The sequence below is a fragment of the Sylvia atricapilla genome, chromosome 5, assembly GCF_009819655.1.
Source record: "Sylvia atricapilla isolate bSylAtr1 chromosome 5, bSylAtr1.pri, whole genome shotgun sequence".
NCBI classification, from domain to species: domain Eukaryota; kingdom Metazoa; phylum Chordata; class Aves; order Passeriformes; family Sylviidae; genus Sylvia; species Sylvia atricapilla.
This window is the reverse complement of record NC_089144.1, coordinates 33365175-33379085: the sequence shown is the minus strand read 5'-3', so window position 1 is coordinate 33379085 and position 13911 is coordinate 33365175. Positions and strand designations below refer to the sequence as shown.

The window sequence follows — 13911 nt, the reverse complement described above, 5'->3', positions numbered from 1 at the left end:
CACTCATTATCTTTGAGCCTTCAAAACGGAAACTGCCACCACTGGCAAGTGATTTTTAATCAAAGTAAACCAATCTCTGCCGTCCAGGCACCATTCCCATTGACACCAATACAGAAATACAATAAAATTTAATTTATCATTTAAATCATCATAAGGAGCACCAAAGTCAGACCGTCCAGCTCCACAGTTCAACAGTTGTCAGGATTGACAGAGTAGAATAAAAAAAACCTGAAACCAGAGAGTTTATTTTAAAGACGTGAAAAGAAAAAGCAGAATAAAGGCATATATTATTCATTACTAGTCTCCTTAAACTGCTATGGAAATAGCACTCATAAAGATATATAACTGAGCTGCCAAAAAAACCCCTGGAAGTCTACAATAACCTGCAATGATACCAGGGAATACAATTTAAACTGGCAAGATAAGGAATTAAAATCACATGCAAATAGATTGCAGAAAGCTGTTGCCAGCAAAATTCTAGCTATATCCGTGCTATAAAACACACAAGTAACATCTTATGAATGTGGAGATTTTACTAGAATGGGGTTTGATCCATGTATTCTCTGCAGCTATCTCTAGAAGTTCGTCGGTTGCCGAGTATTTTCTTACTAACCTTTAAGGCCTCTCAGTTTAATTAGGTGAACATGCTCAAAATTGATAATCTAAGGGCAGCTAGCCTTACCTCCCCACTAAAACTCCACTCCATTTCAAGTTTCAGCCAACAGCCATCCAAAATCTAGCTCCATCCCTGGAGAAGCCTTCAGAGCTATGAATTACCAGGACAGAGCACAGCACTGTTCACAGTGCCCACGTCCAGCCTGGACATCAGCATCTCTGAGCAAGACTGTTCACAAGGGTGAACAAATGCAATCAAGATTTAAATCCTCACTTCCTATGTAAGTGTCACAATCACAAGCTCCTCTGTTTTCCTGGATAAGAAGCATTCTCCAGCTCTTCTCTTGAAGCTGAAATGCCATGCAGAGAAGAAGCAACACAGTTTTTGAGTACTAATTAAGGCCAGTTTTCAACATTTAGGATGGAAAAGACTTCTAAGATCATCAAGTCCAGCCATTGGTCCAGGACTGCCAAGTCCACCACTAAACTATGTCACTAAGGACCACATCTATATGTCTTTTAAATATCTCCGGAGATAATACATAGACTTTTTAAATATTCTAGGAGCCCATCCTGGAAGGGAACAGATGATAGAATCTAAAACCCTAGTGAGACAGGCTGTAGCTTGGGAGTAATGCATTCCCTGCAGTGTTATGCCATGAAAGAAAAAGGATGAAACCCAGAGTTGTCTACATTTGAGAGATAAATCCACCTTCTCCTCCCAGCACAGGGTGGCTGGTGGCTACCCTTGCGCAGAAGGAAAATTTCCTTCCTGAAATGAAATCACTGCAACATCAAAACAACCAAGAAGTAGCCTCTTTGTCTCACTGTATTTCAAAGAAGGAAATCATATCCCACCAACAGTACAGTACTACAGTAACAGCAGGGCTAATTAGCATCTTCTGTGCAACCAGGACCATTCTGAACAGAGAACAACACAGGAATGCAAAACAGTGTGGTCAGCATTATCAGCCTCCACTCCACATTTACATGCTTCTCACCATACGGCTTTTTCATTCAGACTGCCATCTTCTCAGGCCTCCATGTTTCCCATTTCAGGGTTCTCTCAAGACTGAAAATATCTGTACTCTCTTGGACTCAAAAAGATTTCTAGCAGCAGTGTCACTAGTGCATCTTTAACTCTTTAAAATTGCATATCCAAATCTGACTATTTAAGCAATACGGCTTGTGAAGTCACAATTTTCAAATGTCAGGGTCGTGTCCCTCTACTTTTATTTTCCTGGTTTTCCTTTGCAGTCTGATAACTTAGGGACTTGTAAATGCTATTGTAAACTATGGTCCATTTATATTTTAAATGGGAACTAGCGCAAAAGAAATTCAAAATAGCAGAGACAAAAAGAAAATATTTTTCTTCACTAAGTGTTGTGTGCTACAGAATTAGATGGTTTCTGGTGGGCATATTTGCAGCTCTTTAATGGAGGAAGCCCATTTTCTTGTTGAAAATCTATCCTCATACCTAAAATGTAACACTGAACTGTAATTTGAAGTGAAGCTTAGAGTCAGAATTAAGGAAGAGGAAATAACAATCCTTGTACTTGAAGCATATAATGACTTTCATTCAAACACCTGAAAGCACTCTCTCCAAATATTAATTATCACAGTATCAGTCTCCCCCAAACTCTTCCAGAAGAGGATCAACCCTGTATTCCTTTGGCATCCACATTGCCCACTTGGGTCTGTACAGAATGCAGAACAAAGCCAAAAGTATTCCCTGCCTTTAATTAGCATGGTAACTCTTAACTGACAGGAGTAAACTGTCCCACACAGGGACTGAGAGCCATTTATAAGATGGCCTTTTCTTGCAGAGAAAAAAATGTGATATTTTCTTGTACAGCTATTGCACTATGGTGGCTTGCAGTATAAAGCAGAATTAAATGAAATTAAATTATGTTAAAGGAGGGGCACAATTAGTCAGAAGTTTTAAGAAAACCTAGGAGTGTTGACTCCGAATCTTCTCTTCTGGATCACACATTAAAACATGGGTTTTCATTCCTTCTGCAGCACTACCTTTCATGAGGACAGGGAATGAAAATAGATGAGGTGACTTGTCTATTTCTAGACGAGGGGACTTGGAATGGCCCTGTCCCACAGCAATGACTCAGCCTGGCTAATGCTCAAAAGGAGAGTAACCATATTCCAAATATTCAAGGAACCAGGCACCTTGGTTTTGTGACTGTCTGTCATTTAATTAATCAGTATTGGACTTGTATGTAGGCAAGGTACAAAGATAGAAAATATCATCATTATGCATCAAATATCCTTCAGGCTTGTATATGGGATTGGTTTAAAACCCTTCTGGTTCTGAATCTCTTCATTCTATCCTGTATATGGAATGACATAATCACAGACTGATTTAAGCTGGTAAAGAATTCTGAGATCATCAAGTTGAACCATTAACCCAGCACTGCCAAGCCCACCACTAGACCATGTCCCTAAGGACCACGTCTGCATGTCTTTTAAATATCTGCAGGGATGATAGATAGACTTTTTGAATATCTTACTCCTACTCCTCATTGCCCACCAGCTAGATACATATCAGAGATACTGAAATAGTCACACCTGAATTTACAGAAGCGGGTAAAAAAATCTATTGGTTTGAAATAAAGGATTGAAAAGTGTGTTTCCCTCCCTGCCACATCCAATGTGCTCTCAAGCAAGCTTTACTGGAGAGGATGGCCTTGAGCAGAAGGCACAGGGCAGGCTGCCAGGAAATCCGAGTTCTATTCCTGGCTCTCCTACAGATTTCCTTGGGCAAGGCAATTAACCTTGTGGAGTACACTTTCAATGGAGGTGAGGCCCAGATTTTCTTTCTGCATTCATAACATTTTCAATGGTGAAAATGGAATTGCAGGAGCAAGAATGAGTGCCTGTACTTTTCTTTACCTGATGCATTTTCTCTGAGAGGTATTTGGATGCACAATTGCTAATAACTATGCTAGTAAAAAATGCTAAGAACTCAAACAATGCAGGTGTAAAAATGCCTCCTGATGTTGCTGCAAACAACCTCAGTGCTCAGTTTCCTCGTACTTAAAACGGGCAGTGAGGCTTATAAAACCAAAGTACACAGCCAAACAGAAAACTGATTTTTAAAGTTCTTGAACACCTGTCATCTGAGGTCATAAAAAGGAAATTGTTAAGAATTTCAGTTTGCCTTTCATTAGAAATGCTCTAATTTTACTTGGTGCATTTTTTTTACCTGATAAAATTTCTTCTTTGGACCTCAGACAGGATAAAAGATTTTCCTTTAAGGAGTCTAAAATGTCAGATGAAGTAAAAATATTTTTTTAGCTAAGATGATATCTTTCTAATATACCTTAGCAGAGTGAAAGTGAATCAGAGAATGAGTGAAATATCCTTTTGCTAATATAAATGCATTTTAGAAAACAAATATCATGGCTAAATTTTATGTTGTGATCTATTTCAAATAAATGTTGCCAGATCCATTTATACCAACAAAGAACAGGACTCTGAAATTCCAATGAAGGACACTATTTGCTTAGATAAATGTCGAAAAAAATGAAGACATACATCTCTCTGAACACTGGGGAGACAAAATGTAGTTTTAGTGATTTTTTTAAATGCATTTGGTATAAGCATATAAGAAGATTTTTTTCCTTTCCCACAATGATGAATTGAAAAGTAAAAAAAGAAAACAACCAAAAATTGGCAAAAGAAAAAATTGTTAGTCTGAGGAAAGAAGTTCAACAGTCATTGCTTTTGTCATGTTCATGTTTTGAAAGATTATTTCTTTTACAGGTCATCTGAACTGGAAAGTGAGTGTATAGGTATAAAGATTTTAAGGTTTTTAATTCATGTTCTTCATCCACTTCCTAAGTTTAGGAATTTTAAAGGAGAGGTCAATAGTTCCTTTTTCATAATTATAAAAGCCCCTTCAGGCTGTGTAGACCACTGAAACAATGAACACTCTCATATTCTTGCCCACACAGATGTAGAACATGTTCAAGAAAGAAAGTATTTTATATTATCAAGTTATAAAATAGCATATATGACCTCCAGACAGAAGCTAAGGTAGTTTGGAAGATTAAAGTAACTGCAACTTCAGTAATTTTTCACAATGTGCTTCACATGAAGCAGTAACACCATAGATAAAACAGTCAAAAATTGTAAAAACTCAAAATAACTGAAATTATGTTATTCTTCCAAGAACAAGAAACTGAATTTTTATCTGTGCTACCTTCTGTAATTACATAAATAGTAACTTTTTCATTAATCATTTAATATATGTGACTTGAATTTTACCCCAGCCATGGCTTGCTCCAAATGGACCTGGTAGTACTTCATTTAAACAAACACATGTTCTCTAGTCTAGCTTAGGGATACACTGGTAAGCACCACATCAAAGGGGGGAAAGTTTCACACTAACTTTTTGCTATCTAAAAGTCAATTATGTGTTTTAGTTTATTCTCTAGGTTGTCTTCCATAGTGTCAAAAGATTAATATCTCCAGCTGAGAATTCACCACTGATATAACAAAGCCTTCTTTGGAGCAGGATGGACTATGATCTCAGAACATTCTTCTTTCTCTCTAACACCCAGTGAATAAGCCTGCATGAATTTAAGTATCTCTTAGACCATGACTTCATATAAGACAAAAAAGGCTGCCTGCATAAGAAGCAAGAAAAATCAGTTAAATTATTAAGCATCACAGAGTATGCCACTATCAAGCAGAAACTTGACTTAGGTGTGGATAGGCTCAGTGTTCATATATTCACAGGATATTTTGGGTTGGAAGGGGCCTATAAGGATCATCAGATCCAACTCTTAAGTGAATGTCTGTATGGGCATTAAACCCACAACCTTGGTGTTACTAACATCATGCTCTGACCAACTGAGTTAATATGGGCAAGAAATAGCCTCAAACCATTGATGGGTCCTCTGAGGCAATGGGATTTTCTTGATACGTATTTCTTGAAAATTAAGAAACTCATTTTCAAAATCTTAATGAGCACTAGGAGTCCTTGCCCTGACACAGGAACTGCTGGCATAAACATCCCACCAATTCCATGTTTAAGGTTTTGTATCTCAGCTATGTCAGAATTGCATTGGGAAATAATCTGAAGAACACCTTATTATAAAAAAGCATTTTTGTAATATTTTTTAATGTGGTTTGGCACTGCTTAAACTGCCATTCTGAATAAAGTGAAACTCTGCCCTCAATAAAAAAGTACTATAATCATCAATCATATAATCATCAAATAGTTTGGGTTGTAAGGGACCTGAAAGATCACCTAGTTCCAACACCCTGCCATGAGCTAAGACACCTTTCACTAGACCAGTTTGCTCAAAGCCCCATCCACCTCAGCCTTGTGCACTCCCAGGGGTGGGACATTCACAGTTTCTCTGAACACTGTTCCAGTGTCTCACCACCCCCACAGCAAGCAATTTCCTCTTAATATCTAACCTAAACCACTCTCTTACAGCTTAAAGCCGTTTTCCCATGTCCTATCACTACAGGTCCTTGTAAAAAGTCCATCTCCATATTTCTTGTAGCTCTCTGTGGTTACTGGGAGGCTGCTGTACAGTCTGTCTGAAGTCTTCTCCAGGCTGAATAGCCCCTACCCTCTCAGTTTGTCTAGATGACCATGACTAGATCAGATTAAAAATCTGCTAAAGGAAATTAATTTCTTATTTTCTCTTATCTCCTACCAAACTGAAACGTGCTCTCTATACTGTCTAGCAGAAAACAAAATTGTTGCAAGTTTTCTGAACAAGTCACAGTTCTTACTTAGGCTTCAGTGACAGGATGCACAAGCAGATGCTTCACATGCATCCTGCACGTCCCTGGCCAGAAGATCATTGACAAGCATGCAAATTCTAGAATTGCATCTATCCATGTTTTAAAACAGCTATATGGCATGGAATCTGCCATCTCTTCTCCTCACCAAAGTCCTGCTCAAGGCTGTAAGAAGCTCTGGACTGTTCCTGGAAACAACTCTGCCATGCCATGCAGAGAGTCTGTGGTTCAAGTCAAACAATTTGGAAGTGCAAAAATATTCTACCTAAAGACTCGACAAAAACAATGGAAATAATAAACAAATATCCTTTTCACATCAACTTCAAAACTGGATTCCTTCATTAAACTGATGCCTGGGAGCACTAGAGGACTATGAAATTTCCAGGGCTTTTCAAGGCAGTTCTTTGGAAAAAAACAGCAAAACAATTGATTACTTAATCCTTTGCACTAGTGCATAAACCTTCAGTTCTTTCCTTTCAGTCAAATTACAGGCATACACAAATTAAATAAATAAAATAAAATGAAAAACCTTTGGTAGCTCTTTACATAGGGCTATGTGAAGCCATGAGCAAAACAGTTGCTGACTCCATGAGCAGCAGCATCAGGCCTCAATGGCAAACACGTGGCCCTGACGAAGTTATTGACAAACCTTTCACTGACTTCTGTGAATGTGAATTTGACTTCATGCCTGTGCTACATAAAATAATTCTGCTAATAAAAACCAGGTTGCTTCATAGCCCTTTTTTAAGCATCAAAGGCTATGTCTACAATATGGACCACAGGATGGTGCTGAGGACCTAAGGTCCAAACCACACACCTTTCAAGAGGTTTTTATTTCACTCTAGCCTAGTCCTGTGGGTTGAATGTCTACCAGACTGCACTTCTGCAGCACATCTTCCAATTTGGTTTCATTTGAAAGGAGTCCAACCAATGAGCTCTGGGACTGCTACACAATGCATACAGTAAGTTGGAAAAATTAGGAGATGCATTTCCAAAGCCTACTCCTGATTTGACCTCACACACTAATGCAGATGCATTCAAGGAGCTTAGAATATGTTTGTGCAATAAAACCTCTAAAATTAAGGAGTACTGAGGTCCCCCTGAAGAGGGTTAATAGGTAATAGACTCACAGCCCTCAATGCTGCAACCTACAGTGAAGGTGAGTGATACGGCAGCAAGCACCGTGTTTCTGATTTCAGCTATGTTATTTCCCACATGCTTGACCTTGTTATCTTCAGGACTTTCATTCAATTAGCTCTCCATATTTAGAAAGCTTTTCTATGTAGCTGAATATTTCATTTTCATAAGATTTTGTTTAATCTTTACAATTCATTCTATTGACAAGGGTCCTCTTTCCCTTGACAACTTTGCAAAGTACACATTTTTGCTTTAAAAAGATCATCTGATGTCTCATATGCTTGTGATAAACTGGGCTTCTTGCCCTCTTCACTTGTGCTCTCCCTCCCCCTTTCAGTTTCATACTAGTCAAAAAAGATTTACTTCTCTTCTAAAAAATAATATATAAATAAATACACTGTGAGTCACAAACATTAAATACTTAATTTGAACCAGCAGAAAGACCAGCTACCGGAATTCTACAGTGGTCTGTTAGCTTGTATGTCTCTGCATGAGCATATTGAAGGAAACAGCAGAAATAATATTTTACAATTTGATGAACAACATATGACACAGAACCTCTAGACTCCCAAAAAGGGGTTACAAACTTACAAAAATGTAGAATTCTGCCGTCTCCAAGGAAAAAACCCTACACGCTCCTGACTTGCACAGATACTAAACTATCATCATTAAGGCCCGACATATAAATAAATTGGATTAAGGAAGAATATAATCATTAAGGATTAAACTGAGATATAGGTGATAAAAAGGGACACTTTCTGACTACATGTTAGAGGTCTAAACAGAAAAGATGATGCTGTACCGTCTGCTTTCAGGCAGACTCCTCCCTGATTTCAACTACAAGCTAGAAGGAACCCATGAACCTCATTTAAACTGGAGAGAAAAGAGAGAAGGGGGGAAAATGGCATATTTGGTTCTCACAGTCTGAAGAATTATCTCAATGCAAGCTGCAGATTGGAGCATTATCTCTGCAAATTACAGGAAGCAATAATATCATCATAATAAGAAAATAAAAAGACTAGGCTTTCAACAGGCACAACAGCAAAGTAAAACCAAGTTCCAAAATATACATTAATTTTTAAAAAATGAGTGAAACTTTTGAAAGTATGGGTCTCATAATAAAGTAATGCATATAACCCATTTCAGTAATTCCCATTTCTGAAAATCAGATTCTTGACCTGACAAATAGCCCATTCCATACTGAATGCTCCACTGATACTGCCTATTCTTTCTTCCCACACAAAAACACATAGAAGGGTAGCATTCTAGCCTACAAGATGTCAGAAGATCTATATGAGCCCTTTTCATTGAAAATTCACCTTAGTTTCTGACTGTGAGTACTTGGAAGAGAATATCTTCTTAACATTTCAGGCTGCTGCCTTTTCTCTTTTCCCCGCACTCTTCAACCCTCCCTGTTCACCTGTCACACATTCTTAACTCAGAGGGGATGGCTTGACTTACAAATTAATTACTCTCATAAACCAGGTATTTGTGCTCTTTCCCAAGGATTGCACCCAAGGTGAGGATCAAGCAAGCAACACTCAGCATCCAGATACACAAGGTTCAAGCCAGACGGGAGGAAGAGACAGAAACCGACCCACATTTTACTGCACTTGGCATTTGCCTTCCCCAAGCTGCTTATGAGAAGATCACCGGCAGAGATGTGTTTCAAAAAGCCACCTTTTTTAAGTGCCAGTGAGCTTCCTCAGGTACCTGAAAAGCGCCTGACATAAAAACTACAGGTATAAACCACTAGATAATACTCATCTAGTATGCAGTGGTCGGTTTTCTCAAAAAAAATATCCTCTGGTACTTTCACTGGAAAATGCAATAGAACTAGCTCTTAAGGTGACTGCTAAAGGCAGATTTCCCGTGTTTAGTGGCTGATACTCTGGAGAACCTTAGTGGTAGTTTTCAATACCTTCTGGTGCTCTTTGAGCTTTTGCAAGCTTATACTTTTACAACCCTTTTAACAGCTATGAAAAAGAACTGAACAAAATGGAGGGGAAAATGACAGGACTGACAAGAGGAAAGAGAATACAGAGTGAAATTGAGACAGTGGGGGTGGATTTAAAAAAGAAGTTTAAAGTAAAATGTTGAGCAGGGAAAGAGAACTTGAAAAGGGAAATCAGAAAGGTTAACTTGTGATGAAGCACATAGCCACACCTTTATATCTTCTAATACTCAATCCCATTTTCCCAGTGACACTCCATATGAAAGCCCATGCACAAGTGAAAAACGTGCAGATGAGACCCTCATTAGCTGCAGACATCAGTGAGAACACAAAATTTCAAGCACCTAAGACTGAAATACTTCCATGGCCAAAGAATAAAAACACATGTCTGATACACACATCTAAAGACTAAATGGGATCAGGAAAAGCAGAAACTTCTAATGAAATATATTACCAGTCACTACAAATATATGAGGGATGAAAATGACTGTGAATGGAAAAACTAAGTCCTAAGTGCAAGTACCCCGCTGGTCATCTGTGCTCTTTCTCACTGGATTTAAGGAAAATATGCATGTTTCCAGGCAATGTAGAACAAAAGAATTTTGGTTTTTAAACTTTATCTTGTGCACCCTACATCTGAGTCTTATCACCCTCTGATGTCTGATATTGCCCCTTTAACCTTTGTTACTCAGTTACTGAACAAGTTATCTCATTGTTACCCTCTTTTGAAGGAAGAGTAGAGGCTCTTTTCATGCTGATAAGATACGCATAAATATTCACTCGAAGCAAACATTCAGTTGTAAAGTGTCTTGAGTAAACTACCAGAGTCTAAAGGTAGGAAGCTGTGATCAGCTTCTCTGCTCTCTTAACCCTTTAGTCAATCCACCAGAACAAAGAGACGCAGAAGATAGACGCATTTTTTTACAAACGAAATTACTGCTCTCTGAAGGAATGGACTTTATAACATGTTTTATAACACAGCAAATAAATCTGGAAGTGAAATACCTACCCATTTTCTGGGCCGGCCTCTAGGTCGCTTTTCACCAGTGGCTTCTGCTTTCTGTAAAAGAAACACAACATATTTTATACCTCAGAATTACTTAACAGCCTCAGTAACTAAGAACCACTTTCCTGTAACATTAGCTACAATTATACATCTTGGGTGGCACCAGCCCCCTAGCTAACCTGGGTGGTTTTTGGCAGAATGTGATTATGCTGCTTTTTGCAGCATTTTGTAGCCAGTGTGGCTAGCCAGTGCTTACCTGCACCCAAGGGTGTCCTCAGCCCTGATCATGCTGAGTCCAGGGGCATGGAGGAGTGTGCCCACACAGCTCCAGCTGCTCAGGGCCCTCAGCAGAGCCTGGGGTGCCCTGGCCAGCCATCTGACATGCAGGTGAGGGGGGGGATGTAGGGCAATTGCGAAACCTGAGACCCTCCAATAACATCAAATCTAGTCTTTCACAGGCCATCTAAAAGTACTTGAAGATACTAAATTAAAAATACAGCATGTTTCAAGTTTGATCAAAGCAGTTTACAACAGCTACAATTCCTTTTTTAGTCTCATTATGTTCATTCATGAAATTAATTAGGACAGACTATCACCATGAACACATCAGTGTTCTTATGGGAAAAAATTTCTCTACTTTTCACATGCAGTTTTCCAGGCAAAAGCATCTCCTTAAGCTGTAAGTAAACCTTTTATGGCCCAAAACACACCTTCCCTTTCCAGGTTTAAGGAAACAATGTGGAAGAGGTCCTAAAAGTGACAGCTGTATTTATGTAAGCCCAGCAGTTGCTCCTGGAGCTCAGCTTAAAGGAAATATGGGTTCTTTTATAGGCTCTTCCACTAATTCCACTGCATGACATTGTGAATATTACTACTACTAACAGTACTTATGCAGTACACTAAACAACTTACAGAGTTTAAAATTTAAAAAAACAGGTTATATATCTCTAGCTAGGCTACGCTCATCCATACTTCACCACATAAATAATCCTGTTCCACTCAGGATTTAGCCACCACCTGTAGTCAGGGCAGGACTTCCCAGATACAAAGTCCCCAAGAATGAAGACTTTTAGTACACAAGAATTGTGCCGCTTTGTTCTTGGTTTTTTATTTGGTTGGTTTTTTGTTTTGTTGGGGGTTTTTTGTTTTTTTTTCCCCAGTTAACTTTATGTGTATTTGATTTGCCCTTAGAAATCAACTGTGCCATTAAATGAATCACTTGCTGGTCAATCACTGTAACATATACTGTAACCTAATGCTGTGTAAATCTGATCTCTCTAAAAGAGAACTTGAGCTGAGGAACTAGTGGAGGAATCACTACAAAAAAACCTGCCCTGTGAGTTAAATGCAATTACTTTGAAATAAATACCTTGCAATAAGAAAGCTGTGAAAAATAAAATTCACACTCCTAAAGGGCAAAATTATCACTCGGACTTGTTAAAAGAGTAAACTTGAGCTTTAATCGTTTATACCAGCGTTACATGTAAGGTGAAACCCCCTTAAGAGAATACTTGTTAAAGTGCATTTACTATATCCTATAGCTGTCTATTTCAGAGTTTTGTTTCCTTTAAGTATTCAATTTCTTTATACCTTGTAACCTGAAGGATGCAAAAACCAGATATGGTGTGGAGTTGATAAACTGTAGCCCACTGATTCTACATTTACTTCATGAAACACTAGGCATAAATCTTAAAAAGAAAATATCCGTTTTAATTGGTCTCAACAAATCAACACTTGACATGTTATCAGAGCACTAAGGCCATTCATTTTCTTCTGTGTATTACTGCATCTGAAGGAAAGATCCTTTTCCAAAACTCTTTTGAAAACAAAAACTACGAGTCTGATAATTAGAGCCCATACAAACCTGACACAAATTTTAACTACAAATTATAATAAATATGAGGGATTTCTCTGTAAAACTAATCTTTGCCTCCTGCCATAAGCTATCACACAGTGTGGCCGCTTCCTGTGAGCAGTGCTGAGCTCTACCACCGCCAAAGGTCCATGTCAGAAGTGGCTGGTGTTCCTGCTGGCTAGTTTGGGTAATGGTTTCTCAAGTGCTTGGGGACCCTGCAGATTGAAAGGCACTATATCCCTGCCGTATATGACTTCCACCTAATGTTAGAAGAAAAACATTTCTGTAGTTCTTATCAAAACCAAATCTTTCCCAGAGGTGAGCTGAGCAAACAGCCAGGCATGCCAGAGGTGATGTTTTGGTACAGAGAGATTCTGTAAGTAAATAGCAAGGTTTTCACAGATTAAACTGCAGAAAGTGAATGACAAGAACCTCCAAAGTGGAAGTTTTAATCTCCTTTTCCAGAGTAGAGAAAGACAAAACGCTTCTAGAACAAACAAAAGGAGTAGTAGCAGCATGGTGGTAATGAAAAATACATGAAGTTTATGAAAATATTCCACCGCCTTCCCTCTTTTTTCAGCCTGCATTTTGCTAAAATACAGCCTGTATTTTCTTCAGCAGGGTAAGACTTTCTTTTAATTGACTCTTTGAAGAAATGTTTTACTGTGTATCAGACAGACAATACATGGTTTCTCCATGAAAGAGCTAAAACATTGCCTTTCCTCTGAAGAGGTTTTTACATCATCAGAAACACTCTGGTCTGTTGGCTTTTGCCTTTAATTGCAATATTGCCTCTGAAGCTAGGGGCAAATCCTGACAGAGCTCCAGGCCACTCAGAGGTGGGTTTGGTCAGGGGGTTTAATGTTTTTCTAACATTTGGTGCTACTATGCTATGAGGCGTGGCCTTGCTTTTTACAGCTAAGACATGAAATCAACAAATTTAAAGAAGGGTCAGGTATGTCATCAAACACAAAGCTCATTTCACTAAAAATATGAAATTTCTTATAAACAATAATAAAACATACCATTTTTGCAATGTCACATTTGAGGAACAGAACTAAATTTACTCACACTTCAAAGCATGATCTATATGGGAAATGGGTTTTATTTATCACGGGTAAGAAAGATCACCATTTCAGTCACTGCTATCTGGAAGTGAGCTAACAATCCCCAGGAAGATCTGCAATCCACTGTACCACAGAGCCATCAAACCCTGCTTCCAAACAGTTTCTCTCAGCAACTCTAGGACTTGCCTGCCCATGATCTCTGCTTCTATTGCAAAACTGCACTGTACCCAGACAGAAACCAAGGCTGGACTACTGAAAGCAACTAACAAGACAAGAAAAATATAAATAATTGAACGGCTATTAAGTGCTCTTTGGGCATCTATGTATTTTCAAGGAAGGCCTCAAATGCAACAGCATCCACATTTGAAAAACACTATCTACTTTACAAAATGATCTGCTGGAGATATCAGATAAAATGTGTCAGAACTGAAAGTCAGGTAAAACAAGTGATAGTTCTCAGGAGGAAGATCACTGCTGTCAAACAGAGTCAAAAGACCTTGCT

General features: G+C 38.6%; 1 protein-coding gene across 1 annotated transcript in view; it reads right to left on the bottom strand.

The window, feature by feature from the left end:
• The window catches only part of HMGA2 (high mobility group AT-hook 2), a 124873-nt gene that overhangs the window by 103115 nt on the left and 7847 nt on the right, over nucleotides 1-13911 (bottom strand). Inside the window, exon 3 of the mRNA XM_066320220.1 lies at nucleotides 10491-10541. Coding sequence (XP_066176317.1) covers nucleotides 10491-10541 — 51 coding nt within the window. The remainder of the gene's footprint in view (nucleotides 1-10490; nucleotides 10542-13911) is intronic.